Consider the following 20,524-nt stretch of genomic DNA (forward strand, 5'->3'; position numbering starts at 1 on the left):
TTTTTTGTAACAATTTTCTTTACTTCAGTGATACTTCTTCTTGTCTTTCAAACAGCTATTTGTATTTGCAATTAGAAATGCTGTTTGACTGTTTAGGTATTTTACTTCAGTTTGTTTGTATTGGTTTTTTTAAGTACTCTTAAAGTTTATTATGTTAATCTCAAGGTTGCTTCTTGATAGCAGGCTTTTCAAACACAATCATGAACGGGGAGTATTTATCTGCTGACCCATATTGGGTTTAAATCGTAAGCTTCTGAGCCTTGAAACTAGTGACTTTGTGCTAATCGAGACACGAATGAAAATCCTACATGCAGTAAGTTTTGTTCTTCTGTTTTAAATCTTAGGTTGCATATCAAGGTGATCCGGAAGGTGCCCTTATTCAGTTTGCCACACACGAGGAAGCAAAGAAAGCTATATCAAGTACAGAAGCAGTATTAAATAATCGTTTTATTAAAGTTTATTGGCATCGAGAAGGCAGTGCACCACAAATTCAAACTACCACGCAGAAGGTAGAGGATCTAAGTCTAGTCTATCTAGAATGTTACGTAAAATATAATCTTTTTAAACATTTTTAAAGCATGTTTATAGAAAGTAAACTAAGTACTTTTGAAATAATGAATACTTCATGTAATTCTTTTCCAGAAGTTACTCTTTAATTCTAGATTCTTTGACCTCAGATGCAAGGTTCAGGAGTTTATTAGCCAGATAAGACTGAAGGTATTTGAAGAAGGCCCTGCTGTGACTTAAGGAGAATTCCACTCTGTTGTCATCCCGTGTGAAGCAAGATTTGATGCTACTGTCTGCTGAATAACATGTATTTTGCTTTAACTAGTATAGGCTTTTTTTTTTTTCTCCTGGTGAGCATAAGCAAGACAGCAGAGTTATATTTCTTTTCTTGGAAGATGATCTCCATTTTCTTCCAAAAGGTGCTGGTTTTTCCAGTCTCTTCCTTTTTCCTTTCCTGTTGAGCATGCATACTGCTGTAGAAAGTAGCAGTAGAATTTGTTTTACACAAGGGTACCTATATTTATATACAGATAGACACATATATATGTAGAGAGAGAGGACTTGCATGCAACAGTGTAAGAGGAGAGCTGCATTAGAGAAACTAATTTTGTGGAAATGGATCAGGGATGCTTTACATTTTTAAGTGGAGAGGGAGGTGCTGATCTCCCTGGTATCCAGTGACAGGACGCATGGGAATGGTTCAAAGTTGCATCAGGGGACATTCAGACTAGATATTAGGACACGTTTCTTTACTGAGAGGGTGGTCAAACACTGGAACAGGCTTCCTAGAGAGAGGGTCATGCCCTGTGCCTGTCAGTGTTTAAGAGGCATTTGGACAATGCCCTTAATAATATGCTTTAACTTTTGGTCAGCTGTGAAGTGGTCAGGCAGTTGGACCAGGTGATCGCTGTAGGTCCCTTCCAACTGAACCATTATATTCTATTCTACATTTTTGGATTGAATTGCATAGTGGAGCACCTATTGGTAGTTGTCATGTGCATAGTAGCATTGGCAACTTTTTAAGAATATGAAACAGCAATTACTGTTGTGGAGCTGAGATTTATAACCCGTGGCAGATTTGTTAGCAGGTGTAGTGGTTCTACTCAAACAAGAGGAAGCTTGGATTCTCTCAAGTCGTGTAGGTTATTGGATAGAGTCTTGTCGGTTAGCTCCCGGTGTAGCAAGTCCTTCTACGTACTTGTGTGTCCGGCCTTATTGGATTTGCTCTCAGTGTGGAACAACACATTCTGCATTTAGAACATAATAAGGCAGGCTCAGTAGAAGAAACGTTCACTTATTTATATACGCTGATATAATGAACAGATGAGTTGTTAGAGGATTCTTTCAATTGCTGCTCTAAGTTTTGAATTCCTTCTTTCTCTGGACGTGTATGTCATCATCATTCAGAATCAAATGACCCAGTTTTCCATAGCAGTCCAGCTGTAGGGCATTTTAGGTAGCAGTTTCCTTTCTCTCCTTTTGTAACAAATGCCCAGCTTTTTATCTACAAAAATGCAGTTTTAACGACACCTGTCTCTGTAGTTATCATCCTTTAGATTTGAGTTTGGATTAAAATTTATAAATATCCTTGATGCTTGAGCTGAACTAGCATTACTCAATGGTATTTATTTTCTAAGCTTGTTTTACATCTGATCAGCCAGAAGAGGGCAGTGGAGTATGTCATTTGCATTCATACAATCATTACCTCTCTTGAGAAGGATAGTTTGAATAGTTGTTGACATCAGCTTATTTGCTGATTATGCTATCCAGCTTGGAGTATTAACTGTGTATTTTCAAACAAATATCTGATCTGTATATTTGTTGTTTTGCAAAACATCAATCTAAATAGTTGTACATTCTTTTAGTGACGTTACTAGCTTCCCAGCATGCCACTTCTGGCAAGTTAACCTTAATGGTTTGAGAATGAATTCCCCTTGGTACCAGGTGAGAGTATTAAGGGTTCCTGCTTTACAAAGGACGGCCTTTCATCATGTGTGAGGAAACTACAATTCGAAGTCTGTTACAGGCGATAGGAGGCGCACAGTGACAAGAAAAATTTAAATAGGAAATTAGAATTTTAAGTGCAATGCTTTCATCTTTCTCTACCCCAAAATATAACAATTATCAAATTGTTGAGTCAGTAAACGGATATTTTTAAGTAATAAGCCTTTCAGGAGCATGAATATTTAGTTCCCTTTTCATGGAAATTAATATTTGGTATCATATCTACAAGTAGTGTGGAAACTCTTTTCTTATAGTACTTCACATACTATAAGTATTTGAATTTTTGTCAAGGTTTCTGGTGTATTAATTACAGCTGAATTAATTCCAGCTCTATGTATAATGGTTTCAGGACAGATTTTTTCCTGTGTCAGGCACTAAAGAGAAGTTTTTGAATTTTCTTCAATGTAAAATCGGTTGGCTTTTCAGTTGTCCCTTCGGTAGTATCTTGTCCTGCACAATTTCTTGACCATTGCTGTTTCCTCAGCAGGATTACTTTGGAAAATTCTTACTGTGGAAATTCTGAAAGGAGTGGAAGCATTTAGTAAAGATAGTGGGAGTCAACCGTAATAAATCATCAAATAAAAGGCTTCTGCCATGAAGCAGAAATAATGTGCTTTCCACTTCTGTGGCAGATAAAACAAGAAATACTGGGCTTAAAAGGCAGCACAGGAGTTTTGGATTAGATACTAAGAAACGTTTTCTAATGCGAAAGGATACTGAAACACTTCTTGCCTAGAGAGGTGGTAGGACCTCTTTCATTGGAAATCTGTAAGAACTAGATAGATAGTTATTGTCAGTAATCGCTTAGGCATACCTGACTTTGCCGTGGAGTGGAGGAATGGTTTGGGTGACCTACTGAGCGTCATAAATATGACAGAAAGCTTGCTCAGAAGCATTTTTTTTGGTCTTAAGTGTTTAATGTTTTTGTCAAAGGAAAAAAAGGCAAGGTGTTGGCTGTCAGGGCATATCCATGGTAGGTTCAAAGATTAGCTGCTCTGTTTTTTTCCTCAGTCCCATGACTGCAGATTTCCACAGCCACCTTTCTTTTTCTATTTTGTTCAAGTTAAACACATAGGAGATGAAAAGTGACATATTGCTGTAAAATGCAAGAGTCTTTATGATACAAGTTTGTGTTCTGCCTTTCCATAACTAAATGGTTGATGATGAAAGATCTGTGAAAGGAATCAGAGGACTGCTTATTACTTCCCCCGGTTCAAACAGGTGGAAATTAAGATAGTCTAAGTAGACATGATTAATAGAAATAGATCAGAGTTGTCTGATGACTTCTTCGAGCTGCAAGTGCAAAATAGATGTTATTGCTGTAGGCACTACACAAATAGTCAGTATAACATCCTAAATCTCACGAACGGCTTCTTTTTGCCATCAGGTGAAAAAGCTATTGAATATAGAAAGGAAGAAGTGTAAATCTAAATGCCGTTGCAGCAATTTCATTGTGTATTTATTGAACTGCTTATGTAGCCGCCTTTTGTTGTTAATATTATGATGTGCTTTTTTGGGGCTGGGGCGGAATTGCAGGTAATACAACCCTTAGTTCAGCAACCTAGCTTACCAGTAGTGAAACAATCAGTCAAGGAGCGATTAGGTCCGGTACCTGCAAGTAATATTGAACCTGCAGAAGCACAGAGTGCCAATACAGAAGTCACTCAGGTATGTATGATAATTAAAAAATGAGTTGCACATTTTTCTTTCTGTAATAGGTTCCATAGTGTATGAATGTATCCATTACAGTTACTCATATAGTGCAAGCACACATTTACTACTTGTAGGTGCATCTAATTTTATTGAGTAATGTTTCGATGTTAAAGTTTTCCTAAGTGCAGTGATATTTGGCTTTCTTTCCCAAGCATGGTACTTAATTTTTAGTGTCATAGCTTTCTACTTAGTTTAAGAAAAACCAAGAGACTCTGAAAATATTACAGTAATGTTGTGTTAAATTGCAGTTTTCAGATTTCAAAATAAAGTTGGTTTCTGTACAAAGAAGTAAAAGTTATCCGTTTTTTGATATTATATCTGTTAAACAGATAAAACCATTAGAGACTGATGGTCAGCATCTAAAAGTGTTTTCAGTATTTGTACATCACCCTTAATACAAGGAAGAAAGTAACCACAGTACCAATATGAATAATGACAGAATCTGACATATTACCCCATTAGAAATAGCCTTTAAGTTTTTGTTATATTAGAAGTATTTAGTTATTAGCATTGAGCCACTACTTTAGTTTTACTTCTGAAAGGAAGACCACCACACTTCAGAAAACATTTGTAGTTTAAATTCAAACAATAACTTTCTGCAATTGATGCCTGCAAATACCAGATTATAAAACTCAAAAACTGAAGTGTATTTAAAAGGGCCTGTGTAGATAATCCTCTGCCAGCTAGCATGTCATGGACTTCTTGCAAAAAATATGCAATATAGTCTTTGATTCCAAATTTAGCTTTATCTTTGTCTTATCCAGTCTATTTATAGATATATATTAACTGTAAAATCAAATATCTAAAATTCATTTTATCAACTGATTTAATATTATTTTTCTTGTTTTGTTGCTCAAAAGTCTATGATTTTATTAGTTAAATATGTTTTTTCTAAATTACTAACATTTGGAATTACACAGGAAACAGTAAAATATTCATAAAGTAAAGTATATTTAAACTATAATTTTGTTTTGTTTTCTTAGAATGTGACTAAATTATCTGTGAAGGATAGATTGGGTTTTGTGTCAAAGCCAGTTACTCCAACAACTGAAAAGGTAAGAGAATGTCTCATATTCTCTTCCTCTCACATTTAATTTCAGTAGAATTAATTTTATTATAAAATCGCTTGTGTCAATATTAGATTTGTTTCATAACTATGAATAAAGTTATTTGTTAAAGGTTAGTTTTATGAAGTGTAGTATATCAAAACTCAGCAGATGGCTAAATGATTGTAGGAAGAATAAAACATGCTAGGAGAGGAGCTGCTGTTCTGTGGTTTTTGTTTTAATATAGTAGGATCCATTTATTCAGTCATGAAAATAACTAGATATGTTCCAGGATCATGAGTTAGAAGAATACAGAAATAAATTCAAAAAATAAATACATTTTGACACTGCATATGAATCTATAGAAAGCCTTTCTAGAAGAACATTTTTGGGCTTTTGTATCCCTTAAAAGGTGATGCTGTAAACATTTACCCTCTTATTTGGTCTTACAATTTTCAGTACTTATGAAAAGATAAAAGTGGAAATTAATCAGTGTAGAAAGGACAAAGAGAGGTAAGGTGGGAAAGGTGCATCTGAATTGTGGTTATGAGTTATGTATTTTGCCCAATGGTTGCAATTTTCAGAACACGGAGTTGTTGATGTGTTTACTTCAGTAGCAAAGTTTGTGATTCATGTTTCCAGATCTATTTAGTGCCTTAGAGGACAGGCTTCCCCAGTGTTTATAACATCCATTTGAGAAGACTTTTGGCAGAAAGGCAGCAAGTTTTACCTGGTAACAAGAGTCCTCTGCCTAGGAGTGTCTCTTTTCTGTTGGGAATTGGCTTGACCTGAAATGAATGAAGCATCCACTGCACTTGCCCCCCAGCCCCCTTACAGTATGGCAGTTAATGCATTTAGTGGAATCTAACAAGTAAAATTCACTGCAAAGACGCTATGCTGTACTGAGCATACAAAGGTAGCAATACTTAAATACTTAGTTTTGAGTTGTCATTGCAGAGGATGTCTCTTCAACTCGTTTCAAGCTAAGAATTCTGCCTAAATCCACTGATCTTGGCTTCTTGCCTGTATTTTGTTGTTCAATTAGTTGCGTTCTTGTTGCCCTAAATTAGTTGCAGACAAGTATCTTACTGTGAATTCCTGAACTACCTTTTACATACGTACTATAGACTTACTTTAGAAATAGGGAGTCTGCTTCAATCTGAGTGGAAATACTTTTTTTCCCCATTCTGTAGCGTTGAGTTATCCTCAAACACTTCTCTAGAAAGAGTAAATTTGTGCTAAAATGGCTTTCTGCTGTGTTGTCTTATAGTACAGACTGATTCTGATGAGCTGCTGGGCTGTTCAATGGACTGGCTGTGAAGCAGCAGTTTCCTTTGGCATTTTTAGTAGGGTTCTGAAACTTGATGTGTTTTCACCTACTGCTGTCCCCTTGCAAGGAAATACCTTGCTTAGTTTGCAGTGACAGTGGTCTATAACCATTAGAAATTAAAAGGATTGCCAGCTGTCAAAAAACATAAATATCATGCCCTAGATGTTTTTTTTGCTTCTGACTGAGTGCAAGGTTTGACAAGAACTTTCCAGTAAGAAAGTAAGTAGCTGTGCTTCCCAAAGAGCAGGAGGAAACAGAGATGCAACAGTCATCGTAAAGCCTTTTAAGATCTTTATAGGGACTTGCAATTTATGAACTTGTGAAGAGATTCATGCTATTCCTTCTCTTGAATAGTATTAAGAGTTTTAGAAGACATTAGTGTGTTGCTTTTTGTTCTTCTGTACTAGTTGATGCAGGTGCGTCTGCTGTGACATCTCTCCTTGTATTAAAAGAGAAGAGGAAGCATGGTTCACTCTGCCATGAAGACAGTTCAGGGCAAAAGGAGTGTGTCAATATTTTTGTCTTTACTTGGTCCTGTTTGTTTGTGATGTAGCCTGTCCTAAAGCTGCTTTGTAATAGCAACTACATGATTGGGATGTGCATACATTAATGTGCTTTACTAAGTTAAAAAAATCCTTCATCTCCTTTTTAATGGCCTGCTTAGAGCATTTTATATCACCTTTAATAATATCCCATAACATGCTTTGATTTTTTTTTTGTTTTGTTTTGTTCTCTCTGCGCTGCCTACTCTAGAAAATACTTTACTGTGGGAAGAAATAGTAAAAATAGCCCAACAAAGTGAAAAGCTTTTATATGAAGTATTCCTGTTGTAAATTCTTCTGATCTCTTGGTCTTTTCTGTCTTTCTGATGTTTCTTGGCTGTCTCTTTTTTTTTCCTCCTGTTGGTGGACATTGTGTCTATTTTACAGCGTGCATGGTGACCAATAGACTCTGCATGCATCTTTTAATTTTCCACATATATATATAAAAAAAAGTATTTTTAAGCTCCTGGGAATTACACCAATTGCATAATTGCTGTGATTTGCTAACAAGGCAGACAAGATCATGCCTACATTATCTCCAGCACTTAGCTATGGATTTTTCAATACTAACGTGGCCAAAATGTCCTTTAAGGAACATGATAAGAAAACAGAATAGTCCAGATCTTCAGGTATTGTGGAGATGTACATAGTATACTTCAGAGAGGCTGTAAAGCAGACAACTGAGTTCTCAGTAAGTCATGGAGAAATTTTCATACCTCATTACAAATGTAGGAAAGAGAACAGAGAGACATAGGAGTCTCTTCCTTTGTTGTACAATGTTGAAGACTTACCTGTACTTGAGTTACTTCTTGTTGATTGTGCAAGATTTACTTTGCACAAACTGCATATGAAGAGGAACTATTGTATCTACTTTGGACCTTAATCTCTAAAATTTATGTTGAATTTTTGCTTGGAAATTTCATGCAGCCATGAAAAATTGTATTTTAAACTTCAAACAAAAGAAAAACTTCAGTTATTCTTGCAAAAATCTCAAGTCTTCTGTTTCCTTAATTATATTCAAATAAGTAAAATTTTATATGTTTGAAACTCGGAAGTACCTTTGAAATCTCAATGGAAAGGATTTATAATCTGATGTTTATAATTCTTAGATACCTGATGTGATGCTGCCTCTTTAAAAATTGTTTAACTTCAGTAACTCCAAATATATTTGTTACACCAAATTTTTATATTCCATATCATCAAAACAGACAGAAGAAAAGACGCTTATATATTTTTAAGCACTCATGTTTTTTTTAAAAAAAATTGAAGTTCACTGGCAAAAAAATAAAATGATTTCCTCCTATAGGTTTTATCCACTTCTACTGGCTTGACAAAAACTGTGTACAACCCTGCTGCTTTGAAGGCAGCACAGAAATCTTTGCCTGTTGTTTCCACTTCCGTGCTAGACTCTAATGAAGCACAGAAGAAAAAACAGGTAAATTAAATCTGCTTCTTTATAAAATGGACCTAGACTGGGAACTTGTGAGCACTAGAGATAGTGCACTATGTATATTCATCTCAAGAGCATAGATGAAACTAGTTATAAGACTAAATTCACTATAATGGTTGCTTTTCAAAGGACAAGAAAATTCAGCATTGTTTTGTTATTTTTTCAGTGTACTTTCACGTAGCGTAAGCAGGTTTAAAACTCTCTAGAAGTTCAAAATGTGGAACGCTTTTTCCTGGAAGCAAAATCTCCATGTTGAGGCATGAATTGTCTATTGTGAGTGAGAAGGGAGTATAGCATAGTCACTATTCTTCTTTCTTAAGCCTCTCTGGAACTGGCCTTTATTCTCATTAAACTGGCCTTTGTTCTCAGTATGTTTTGTACTTGTGACCAAAACAGGTTCTTCACTTGAGAGAACTGAGAAGCATAAGACTCTGCATTTTGTTATTCCCAAACTATAGTTCTCCTACATCCATTTTGGTTTTTTTGCATAGTACTAGGTTTTCTCATTTTTTTTTCATGTTAGAGAGGAAATGCAAAAAGAATGCATTTGGCCTTGAATAGGTCACTGAGTTGTAGTTTAGCTTGCTTAAAATTAGAGCCCAGTAAAGCTCCTTTTTCAGGTTTATTCTTATCATTTAGAAAAACTAAATATAGGGCAATGTTTATCTTACTGGCTTCAAACCACAAATTATGACTTCAATGCTAAGTTAGATTCAAACATAAGTATTGAAAGCAGTATAACCATTAAACAAAGATTTTAGCCTATTGATAAACTTCTGTAACTAATGTCTAATGCAATCTGAAATAGCAGTTTATAGCTGCATGTCAGTTCTGGCATTGGTCCAGACTTTAAAGAAATAACTTCTAATTTTGGAATTTCATTTCATATTTGTCCCCTAAAACATGTTTTTCAGAATTAAAACCTATATGTTTAAAGTTAAGATGCTAAGTGCCTGTGAAATGGCAAAAAGCTCATAATAAAATTATTGACTCATCATAACAGCTGTAGGGTTTTTTTGAGAGAAGACACTGAAAACATGCTAAGTGATTGGCTCTTTTTTCATGTGCTCTTGTGCTCTTTCCTGTCTTCAGAGATTTCTATTATAATATACTAGTACTTGTGGAAAAACATGATTTTGTGGGACTCTCGTTTCTTTCTTCTTGTCTCCCTAGTTTTTCTTAGCATTCATCACCTTGTCTTATCTTCCCTTTCACTTCAGAAAAATGATTGCACACTGTATTGCAAAACTAACATTTCATGCAGCAGAATTTGTCAGTATTTGGGAAGACATACAGAAACCTTATTACTATTTTGTATTTTATGGCTGTTGTGCATTTACACTCTTTCCATAAGATAATCCACTTGCAGTCTGATCCCAGTTGATCGGTGATCATCTTCTGCCTCTACTCTTTTATCCCACTAAATATGTTGGTATCAAAGCTCTTAATTGTTTTCTGCAAGTATCCTGCTGTCTAAGACTTCTACATTCTGTGTCTGAGAGCAAGAAGCAATTGCTTTCTCTCAAGCAGCATTAGTAGGAGCTGAGCACAGCAGCTGTGGCATCTCCTCCTGCTTCTTCTGAGTGCAATATGTCACAAATTTATCAGTGTCAGTTCATTTTGATTTGCTCATTGCAACGTCAGGATTCTGGTTTTAGCAGATTAAATGGTAGTACTTGTCACTTTCAAGTTATAGTAGTCAGACACAAAAGAGATGGTTTTCTTTGGGCAACATTTTAACTTTAGAAAATGGATTGTATTTTCTTTTTGCTTGTATTGTACTGGAGAATGTGTTTTAATTGATGGACTTGATTTACAGTGGCTTTCAAGATACTGGCCTTGCACATGTAAACTCTTGTATGTTGTACCTCTTGCGGTAGTGTATTATTTTGCCTTTCAGCTTTCAGTAGAGTTGTGTAAGGGGTTACTTCATACATAAGTAATAATAAAGTCTTCCCAGTGCAGATGTAACTAAGAAAGATCATTAGATCCTTCACTGATTTGGTTATGCGTTGTTTTCCAAGACATAATTTGAAATATTGCCTATTAGTACCTTGAGTTTATGTTACTAATTTTTTCCCTGTTATTGTAGATTGCTACTGTATGGTTGTCAGGTATAGTGTATTATTCTTATGGCATTATTTTTCAAAATCTAGAAACTTTCTGTGATTTTTTTGTGCTTCTAGGAAGCATTACGACTTCAACAAGATGTGAGAAAAAAGAAGCAAGAAATCTTAGAGAAGCACATTGAAACACAAAAGGTAAAATACTAGCATTAAAGACAGTCAGCAATTCAGTTGTAAAGTCTCAGTTCACTTTAAAATATTTCAGAATTTGTAAGCATGAGCTACAAAACTGAACTATAAAATAAGCATTCTCTTAGAATGGTGTTATTATATTACTTTAAGTTTAGAGTTTTAATCTGACTTGTCTTGTTAGCTCACTTAAAAAACTACAAGCTTGCGCAATTTAGATGCAATTTTAGTTGAAATTGTTTAATTTGGGTGCAACATGCATATGTTTTTTGGGAGAAGTGAATGCCTGAGAGTTCTATTTGACGAGAGCAGGAGAGATTGATGTAGAAAAGTATGCATGACTGCACTCAGCCTTAGGAGGAGAAAAAAGGCTAAAATGTCATTTAAGTTGAATAAAAATTTTGAAATAATTTAAGTATGTTGAGCAAATCTGTCCAAGTGAAATGAAGATAACAGATGTTCTTTAGCAAATTAATTAATCAGAGATTCAGTTGAAGATTTTAATTTAATATAAGCTGCTAAAAGCCCTATATGTTGAGTTTGAAGATCACAGCAAAAGAAATGCTTTTCCATTGGTTAGAATGAGTACTGGAAAACAGATCTCTAATAGTAGTTGCTAAGTAAAAAGATTTTTTTTTTTTTTTTTAAATTGGACAGATGCTGATTTCAAAGCTGGAGAAGAATAAAGCCATGAAGTCAGAAGACAAAGCAGAAATCATGAAAACACTGGAAATTTTGACTAATAGCATTACCAAGTTAAAGGATGAATTAAAAGGTGTATCACCAGGAGGAGGGACTCCTTTAAAAAGCATGAAAACTAAGACTCAGGTACTCAAGCTTTGGTCAGGTTTTTAATAAGATGAATTCACGTGCTTATGTCAGCAGAATAAAAATATGGAGCCACACAGCAGTATTTAGAACCATACTGGTTTAATTTTGAAGTCTTCTTTGAAGTGAGATTGATTCTGCCCTCTTTTTAAAGGAACCTAAATTTACAACCATGCAGTTGTCTAAAAGGTTTATCCAGTGTTACACGGGTATTACATCATCTGGAAAATGAAAAAAAAAACATCCCCAAAACAAAATCAAAACAAAAAAATCTTATGATTCTTTCTTTTGCATTATCTGATCTTTTGTGTATAGTCTGTTGCTTTCTTCATTTTTTAATAGAAATCATGAAAATAGTATTTCTTATGCAAAAGGATTATAATTATGCAACACATTTCTTCTGGTCAGGTTTAATGCACAAAACAAACTGCTTCATGAAACTAGATGACTACTGGTACACAATTTTCTAGGTTTTTTTATGTCACTGCAGCTTTTTGATATATTAAGCTTTTTAGACTGAAGGTTATACTGATCAGTTTTCCTTTGATCTAGCTATCCATGTTTGGGTTGTACCTGTGAGAGGAGTTTCCCTCCTCAGCTATCATTCTTGTTAGTATATGGCTAGAACCAGTCTCCCAACTGCTTAAAGATACAATTGCATTACCTTTTAAAAATCCAGTATTTTGCTTTTTATATAAATGTTTGCTCCTAAATGGGTCACAAGGTGATTAAGAATTAAGCGAGACTTTGAGAAATAACATTTTAAGAAATTAATGTGTTCTTTTAAGTACATTGCAAGCTTTACTTGCTTTATCAAGTGAGGAATTACATACTAATAAAAGATCAGATTTTTGTACAGTATATTTTCCAGTAGAAGACAAAAAGTCTTGATCTTTTCTTGCTGTTTTCATTTAGTTCTTAAATCTTCAGAATGCTTAGTCTTCTAATGTTTGGGATTCCGTTGTAAAAAGCTGGTGTAACATTACAACCCAGATTAATTTAAATGGATCACACAGAATCACAGAATGTTAGGGATTGGAAAGGACCTCGAAAGATGATCTAGTCCAGTCCCCCTGCCAGAGCAGGATTACCTAGATCATATCACACAGGAACGCATCCAGGCGGGATCATTAGTTTTCAGTTTGAAACAGCATTTCTTACTCCTTTATTTTACATAGAAATATAGGCATTAAAAGTAACTGCAGTGTAAATTACAGTGATGTACAATTTCGAAAAGAAAAATCAAAAGAAAATACTGAAATGACCTGTATGTACTCACTACAGCTTCTTACATCGTTAATCAGTCAGGAAAAAGTTGAAGCAGCGTATTTTTATCCTGAAAATGGACATAGATTATAATTTCTGGAAGTCAGGTTATACCTCTTAAAATGATGTCAGTTGCAGCGGAATACTCTATAGTATTTTAGAGGGGAACTATTGGTAACAATCCCAGAACTCAGGCACTGCTATAATAACATAAATTCCTCTTTTTTTTTTTTTTTTGAGATAAGAGGGGTTTTTTTAAATTTTTTTGAAAGAGAGTGGACGTTGTTTGGTGAGAAAATGTTTCTGAGAGGTCTGAAGGAAGTTACCTGCCTGTAGAGTGAATTTGAACTACAAAAGTCCTAGAAATGGGCAATATTTTCAAAGCACATTTGACTATTAAAGCCTCATGTTTTTGAGAAATATTCTTCTGCTGGTGGTGTACAGTGCTTCATAAATTTGAACAGGAAGGATAGTTTATACCAGTTTTGATCCAAGAATAACAGTTGGTTGTGGGTTTCCTCACATACAAGGGAAAGAATCCAGACCCATAGAAATAAAAAAGCAAGTTGCATCATGAAAACTTGGTAAATTCTTTACTAGAAAATCGTAAATGCAGTGTTTTAACCCATGATACTTATTTTGCCCTGAGAGTGGTCCAGTAAATTTTTAGAGTGGACAAGAAAATAGTCCAATAACATAAAATTGCTCAAAATGGTTGAGATTGGAAGGGATCTCTGGGAATCGTCGTGTTCCATCACCAGGCACCACTAAGAAGAGTCTAGATGTCGTCTTTACTTATCCACACTGGGTATTTATACACATGGATAAGATCTTGTCCCCCTGCCACCTTCTCATCCTGAAATCAAACAATCCCCACTCTGTCAGCTTCTGCTCATATAGTAGATGCTCCAGTCACTTAATCATCTTTGTGACCTTTCTCTGAACTCTCTTCAGTATGTCTCTCTTGTGGGGAGCCTGGAACTGGACACAGAGCTCTGTATGTGGCCTCACCACAAAGTAGAGAAGGATCGTCTCCCTTGACCTGCTGGTGGTGCTCTTCCTAATGCAGCCCAAGAGGCTGTGGACCTTCTTTGCCACAAGGACACGTTGCTGGCTCATGTTCAACTATTTCTCTGCAACCAGGACCCCTCAGGTCCTTTTCATCTGGGCCACCTGCAACGTGTACTGGTAGCTGGGGTTATTCCTCCCCACGTGCAGGACTTGGCATTTCCCTTTGTTGAAATGCAGAAGGCTCCTCCTGTCCCATTTCTCCAGCACGTGAAGATCCTTCTGAATGGAAATGCAACCAGCTGGTGTAGCAGCCGCTCCTCCAAATTTTGTATTGTCCACAAACTTGCGGTAGGCACACTCTGTCTTACCATTCAGGTCACTAATGATGATAAACAGTATTGACTGCTGGGGTACACCGCTAGTGACTGGTCTCCAGATGGACTTTCTGCTACTGATCAGAACCGTTTGAACCCAGCAGTTCAGCCAGTTTTCAGCCAATCTCACTGTCTACCTATTTATTTAGCACGTCATCCTTTTGACTGTGAGGATGTTGTGTGTAACAGTATTGAAAGCCTTACTGAAGTCAAGATAAACAACTTCCACTACTCTACTCTTGTCCACCAAGCCAGTCATCTCATTGTAAATGGCTGTTAAGGTCAAGCGTGATTACTCCTTCCCTTTCCCCAATCACCTTCTTGTTCTTCATATGTTTGGAAATGGTTTCCAAGATTATTTGCTCCTTCATCCTCCCAGGGATTGTGGTGAGGCTGACCAACATGTAGTTCCCCAGATCTCCTTGCCCTTCTTGAAGATCGGAGTGACATTTGCTTTTTCTCAGTCCCAAAGAACGTCCCCCAAATGCCATGACCTTTGAAAGATAATTGAGATGGGCTTTGCAATGACATCAGTGAGTTCACTCAGTACTTATGGTTGTATACTGTTGGATCACAGGTATTTGTGTATGTCTGGTTTGTTTAAATGTTTCCTAACTTGATTCTTGTCCAACAAAGGTAAGTCTTCCTTACTCCAGGCTTTTCCACTGGTCTCAGGATCTGGGATTGCTGAAGCCAAGTCTTTCTGGTAAAGACTAAGGAGTAGGAGGTATTGAGTACCTCGACCGTTCCTGTGTCCTTTGTTGCCGGGTCCCCTTTCACTTTCAGCAGTTGGCCCATATTTTTCACAGCATAGTGTTCCTTTTGCTGCTGATAGGCTTGCAGAAGCCTTTCTTCTTATTCCTCAGCCCCCTTGCCAGCTTCAACTTCAGATGGGCTTTGGCTTTCCAAACCAGTGCCTGCATGCTCAGACACTTTCTCTGTATTCCTTCTGTGGTCTGACCCTGCTTCCATCTCTTGTACACCTTGTTTTTGGATTTAAGTTTTGTTAGGAGCTCCTTATTCGTCCAGGCAGGCCTCCTGCCACCTTTATTTCCTGCATGCTCTGGAACTTGGATGTGATTCTTGAAAATCATCCTGCCTGTCTGACAGATATCAAGGTCCAGGGTCATCAAACAGGAGGCTTCTTCCAGTTGTCAGAAGAAGGCCTCATCTACTTCTTTTACCTGATCAGGCAGTGTGTAGTACACACCCACTGCAACATCACCTGCATCAGTCTGCTGTCTTAATCCTGACTCAAACTTTTGACTGGCTCAACATCTGTACCCTGGCAGAGCTCTGTGCATTCATACTGCACTGTCATGTAAAGGGCAACTTCTGCACCTCGCCATCCTAGCTTGTCCTTTGGTAAGAGACCGTATCCGTCTGCTGCAGCACTCCAGTCATGTGAGCTTTCCTACGATGTTTCTGTAGTCTCAGTGAGATTGTAGCCCCATAACTGCACACAGACATCTAATTCCTCCTCTTTGTTTCACATGTTGTGTGTATTAGTGTACAGGCTCTTCAGAGAGGCACAGATTTCCCAGAAAAGAAATGAGATCTTCCCCTCATGGTACTGTTCTGTATGCCCCCCCTCATTTATGTGGATTGGTATGTGTATGCTTCAACCCAGTTTTGCTGATCTTGAGATCTCTTCTGCCCACATCACCCTTTGCTTGGCAACCTGGTCCACCACTTCCTTGTGTGATTGGTTTTTTACTTAGTCAAGTGAGGTGATATGCTAATTTGAATTACAATTTTAATGAAGTTTTTGAGCTGGTTTTCCATTTCCTTTGTAATATGGAAAGCAAAGAAACATTTTAAGCAAACCTACTTCATAATGGATGAAATATCCAAACTGTAGTAGAGTTGATTTTATTGTTAGCTTCCCTCTCAGGGAGATTGTGAGAGAGAAAGAGAGAAAACAATCAGTCCCATCTGACTTTTGTGAAAGTGAAGAAGTAACAGTTAAAATTTACAACTTCGACAGTTTTCTGAAAGACTTTGCTCTAGGTTCTCTTGGATTTTCTTAGCGTTTAAAACCTGTGCAGCTCAGAAGATCCTGCAGACTTTGAAGCATTAGGTAGACGAGGCCCGTGTGGCTGTACCATTATCTTTACCTATTTTTTGTCTTGTTCCAGTTCATGCAGATTACAAAATACTCTTCTCCCTGAGTGTAGAAACCGTTGCTGCTTCTTGGTATGTCTCCAAGGAGGTATTTTCTTCTTGAGACCTGGCACAGCTCTATAAAAGGGAAGTCTTCATTAAGAGCACTAGAAATAAACCTCAAAAGTCTGGAGACTTTCTTTACGACACCCATTTCACTGGCTGCTTTGTGAGTTCTAACTGCTGGTCATAATTGAACTTCAGAAGTGGTTGTTTTGCCATGTCATTGATGTGTTGCAACACAGTGGGATTTGAGAGAAACTCTGTTTCTGAAAACCGTTATACAGGAGATAATGGATTTTTTTCTGTGGTTGCTGTAGATGATCAGAAAATGGGGCTGAAAAGGGGTTCAGGTTGAAGTTGCCAGTTGAATAATCCAGCTTTTTTTCTTTTAAAGCTTCCAGGAAAAAAACAAAGAAACAAAAAAAAAGCCCTTCTTTATCATTCAGTGGTGATACTTGGTTTCCAACTGTCACAACTGCGAAACCTTCATCTCTTGACAACCAGCCTTTGAATACTTTACATGCTGTGGTTTTGAATCAACAGGTGTAAACGTAAAACTGTTTCACAATCATCTATAATTTTATCCTTCATTTATGATGTCACTGGAACATTTGGCTGCTGCTTTTTCCATTAAAAAGAAAAAGAAAGCTTCCAATTTGGAACAGAACTGCAAATAAAATTTTCATGATCACATAAGGCCCTTTCCTGTATCTGTACTGGCACCTGCACTTCAGTGGTTGTGATGAACATATCTAACTTTGAGTTCAGAGACACCTTTCCATTTCATATATATTTTTGAACTTTCTAATAATTTTTTTAAGGTGCTGTATGCTGGAAGGCAACTCTGGGTGCATCAGAGACCAACCTTTTGTTAGCAGAGGTCTTGTTACTGTGCTTTTTTCTACTGTGATCTGAACAGAACTACCATTTGTGTTTTTTGCATTATGGAATTGTGATACACTTAGATGCTTTTTCTCATTACTGATTATAGATTTTGTATTCATTCATAATTGTACTGCATTTTTTTTGTAGAATCCCTTTTATCTCATCATCACTACCATATAATTTTGCATTTTCTATTTTCTATATCTCTAGTTTAGAAAAAAATCCATTGGCTTTGGCTTTGGCTTTGTGTGGTAGTCTAAAAGCTTTGACATCACCAAGCTCAGAAATGTACTACTACACATTGAAGTTTTATCTTGCCAAGAAGGCTCCTAAGCTTGTGCTTGGTTTGTTTTTGAAGGTGGAAACCTAGCATAGGAAGCACTATACCTGCAAAGTTAGAGCTGTGATCTGAATTAATAAGCCACAACTTGGTTAAGTTTAAAATTTCACTACAGCTTCTAGTTTTCAAATTCCCTTTCCTTAGAGTTACTAGGAACTTGATTTCCAGATAGAGGTGCTGTGGCAGACTTCTGCCTTACCTGGAGGCCAACACTGGCCAATCCTTAAGTCGTCATTTATTTTTGGAATAGCCTGCTGATAGGAGCATAGCAGTAGATTCTTGGGTTTTATTGGAAGATTATTTCCTCAGTAGAGAATGTGAACTGTGGAACTAATAATTTACCATAACAATTTCTTAGATGCAGAAAGAGTTACTAGATACTGAACTGGATTTATACAAGAAGATGCAAGCTGGGGAGGAAGTTACTGAATTAAGACGAAAATATACAGAGCTACAGCTGGAAGTATGTTTGTCTCTTCTTTTGTAGCAATTAATTTTTAATCAAATATTTTCATATGTTTATTAGCTTGTGTATTGTATCATAAACTATTTTCTTCCAGAGTGCAATATTAAGTTGCATGTAGATGGAGGTATTTAGCAATAATATTTTACAAAATCAGTTTCTGAATTCCACAGAGGTAGAGAAATAGTATTGTCTTTGATTGCTAAACTATTTAAATTCTGTCACTATTTAGATGACGTGGTATTTTATAGATTTGTGGTAGTACTACTTCCTTTAGAGTGTCGAGTGTTTTTAAATTGTTGCCTGTAGGTGGTGTTGTATTTGATACAGAAGAGTTAAAAAACACTGCTTGATCTTTTATTCTTAAGTGTTAGTATCCGTTTAATGAGATTAACCAAAAAGACTGAAGTGCCAAAAGTAATATTATTACAGCATTGGTTTCAAGAAAAAGAGGACTTAACCCAGTACAATGTTTCAAGGAGTGTTCCATGTATAGAAACACACTTTTTCTTAAAGTGCTTGCTTTTAAAAAAATTCAGAAGGCTGTGCAAGATTCTTCATATCTGTGTCTTATTTTGAGAAATTCTGAATGCTCTGGGTGTTATTCTGTGTTATATTGCACTGTCTTGCCTATATGATTGTGTAATATCTACTTAATTGCATGATAATCTTATCTCTTTAGTAAACTGTTAAGCAGGCTGCTGTGTCGCTTAAATCCCTCTTGTCTTAATGAAGTTTGGTCATGTCTTACATATAACTACATATGAACACAGTGCACATACGTATGGCTAAGTTGCATTAAAATCTTACTTTAAAGTTAAGTTGTTATGCAGCTTTGGTAGTTGTGAAAATAGGTTTGTTAATAAGCCTAGCCAATAGAGATGACATAAAAGCTTATGTTAACATATATATTCTTGTGGTGAACACTATTTCATAGGTGTACTGAAAGCTTATTTATAAATCCTACATTTTAGAAAATATGTGAATTGAATGATCTGTAAAATAGCAGTAGAAAAGTAGGTGTTTGTTCAAGATAAAGTTACACTGTAGTTGAATGTGTTAATCCTACTCCATCTCTCACTGAGTCTGTATTTTGAGTTGGGAAAAAAATTGTACTTAAGGAGAATAACTTTTGCTAGTAAAATGAATATTCTGAGGCCTTTAGCAAATACTGATCAAAGCAGATGGAGAAAAACAGGGTTATTAGTAAAGCATACCAGTATGTTTCCAGGGACAGCATGAAATGTATCCCTTGTATAATTTACATACAGGGATATGGGTTTTTTTCCCTTGATGTTTGTTTGATTGTTCAGTGTTCTTACAAATTCTTTAAAAAAAAAATTTATTCAACTTTTATTCACACATTGTCTTGGTGACTTTAACTCCTGTAATATACATGTGTTGCTTGTGTGGCTTATAACCTGCTGTTCTGTTCCAGGTAGCCCTGATTGTACTGTGAGAAAACCCACAGTATACAGCTTGATTGTTGAGTCAGCATAATCTTTAACTTTTTGGATTATTCATCTAACCATTTAAAAAAGTTTTTTAAAAAAAAAAAAAGCCCACAGGATTCCCTTTACAAAAAATAAAAAGTGAACTATATGCTCTTGTAAAATTATCTGAATAATTTCGTGAATAAAGCCATAACAGATTGATCTCTTCATGGGTGATATCACTGGCATGAATTAAAGTAGTGCTATCAGTGCTTGAGTTGTAAACACTGTAGGGTATGTTAAAAATATTGTTATGGGGTTTTCATTTAACATTTGATTCCGATGTCAGATCTTTTTTGGTTTGAAAAGAATGTTTTTTCTTGTTATAAACATTGAAATTAAATCCTTGAAAGTCCTGTTTTGAAACTTAAGATCTTTACGAAGTATTTTTTAATGGCTGTCAGAGATACTGTCATCGGCCTTTTGTCTTTTCTTGGAGAGTGAATGCCAGTTCTTTAGAAGGGATACACAGCTATTGTGGGAATGGAAATTAGTGAGTACATAGAGCCAAATTTTTAGCGAATACTTTATCTTTGAAGGTGCTCCTTAGAGCCTCTGTTTCATACCTCACAATTCTGTGGCCAAAAGCTATTACGCTGCATTAATTCTGGTTAGAACAAAAGTCCTGGCTGGACTTTCAGAGGCAAATTAAGAGACAAAGGTAAACAGACAAATTAAGTAGTTAGTCACCACATCAAGAAAATTTGTTAATGAAATTTCAAATGTTGTGCTGCAGTTCTTTTCTCCTGTGAGGAATTATCCTCACAGATAAGGGCTCTTTTGATATCTCTTTTTAATACCTGGTTCTTTTTTTCTATTTCCATCCTATTTTTGATCTGTTAATAATTAAC

General features: G+C 36.1%; 1 protein-coding gene across 4 annotated transcripts in view; it reads left to right on the forward strand.

Moving 5' to 3' along the window:
• Positions 1-20,524, forward strand: part of RBM26 (RNA binding motif protein 26) — a 57,782-nt gene that overhangs the window by 25,485 nt on the left and 11,773 nt on the right. For 2 of the 4 annotated variants that reach the window (XM_068419866.1, XM_068419875.1), the window contains exons 12-18: positions 345-509; positions 4,048-4,179; positions 5,208-5,279; positions 8,449-8,577; positions 10,779-10,853; positions 11,505-11,675; positions 18,076-18,180. In XM_068419866.1, the coding sequence (XP_068275967.1) occupies positions 345-509; positions 4,048-4,179; positions 5,208-5,279; positions 8,449-8,577; positions 10,779-10,853; positions 11,505-11,675; positions 18,076-18,180 (849 nt within the window). The remainder of the gene's footprint in view (positions 1-344; positions 510-4,047; positions 4,180-5,207; positions 5,280-8,448; positions 8,578-10,778; positions 10,854-11,504; positions 11,676-18,075; positions 18,181-20,524) is intronic. The other 2 variants (XM_068419884.1, XM_068419893.1) reach the window with 2 other exon arrangements.

Source organism: Nyctibius grandis, chromosome 2 (genome assembly GCF_013368605.1).
Source record: "Nyctibius grandis isolate bNycGra1 chromosome 2, bNycGra1.pri, whole genome shotgun sequence".
Taxonomy (NCBI): Eukaryota; Metazoa; Chordata; class Aves; order Nyctibiiformes; family Nyctibiidae; genus Nyctibius; species Nyctibius grandis.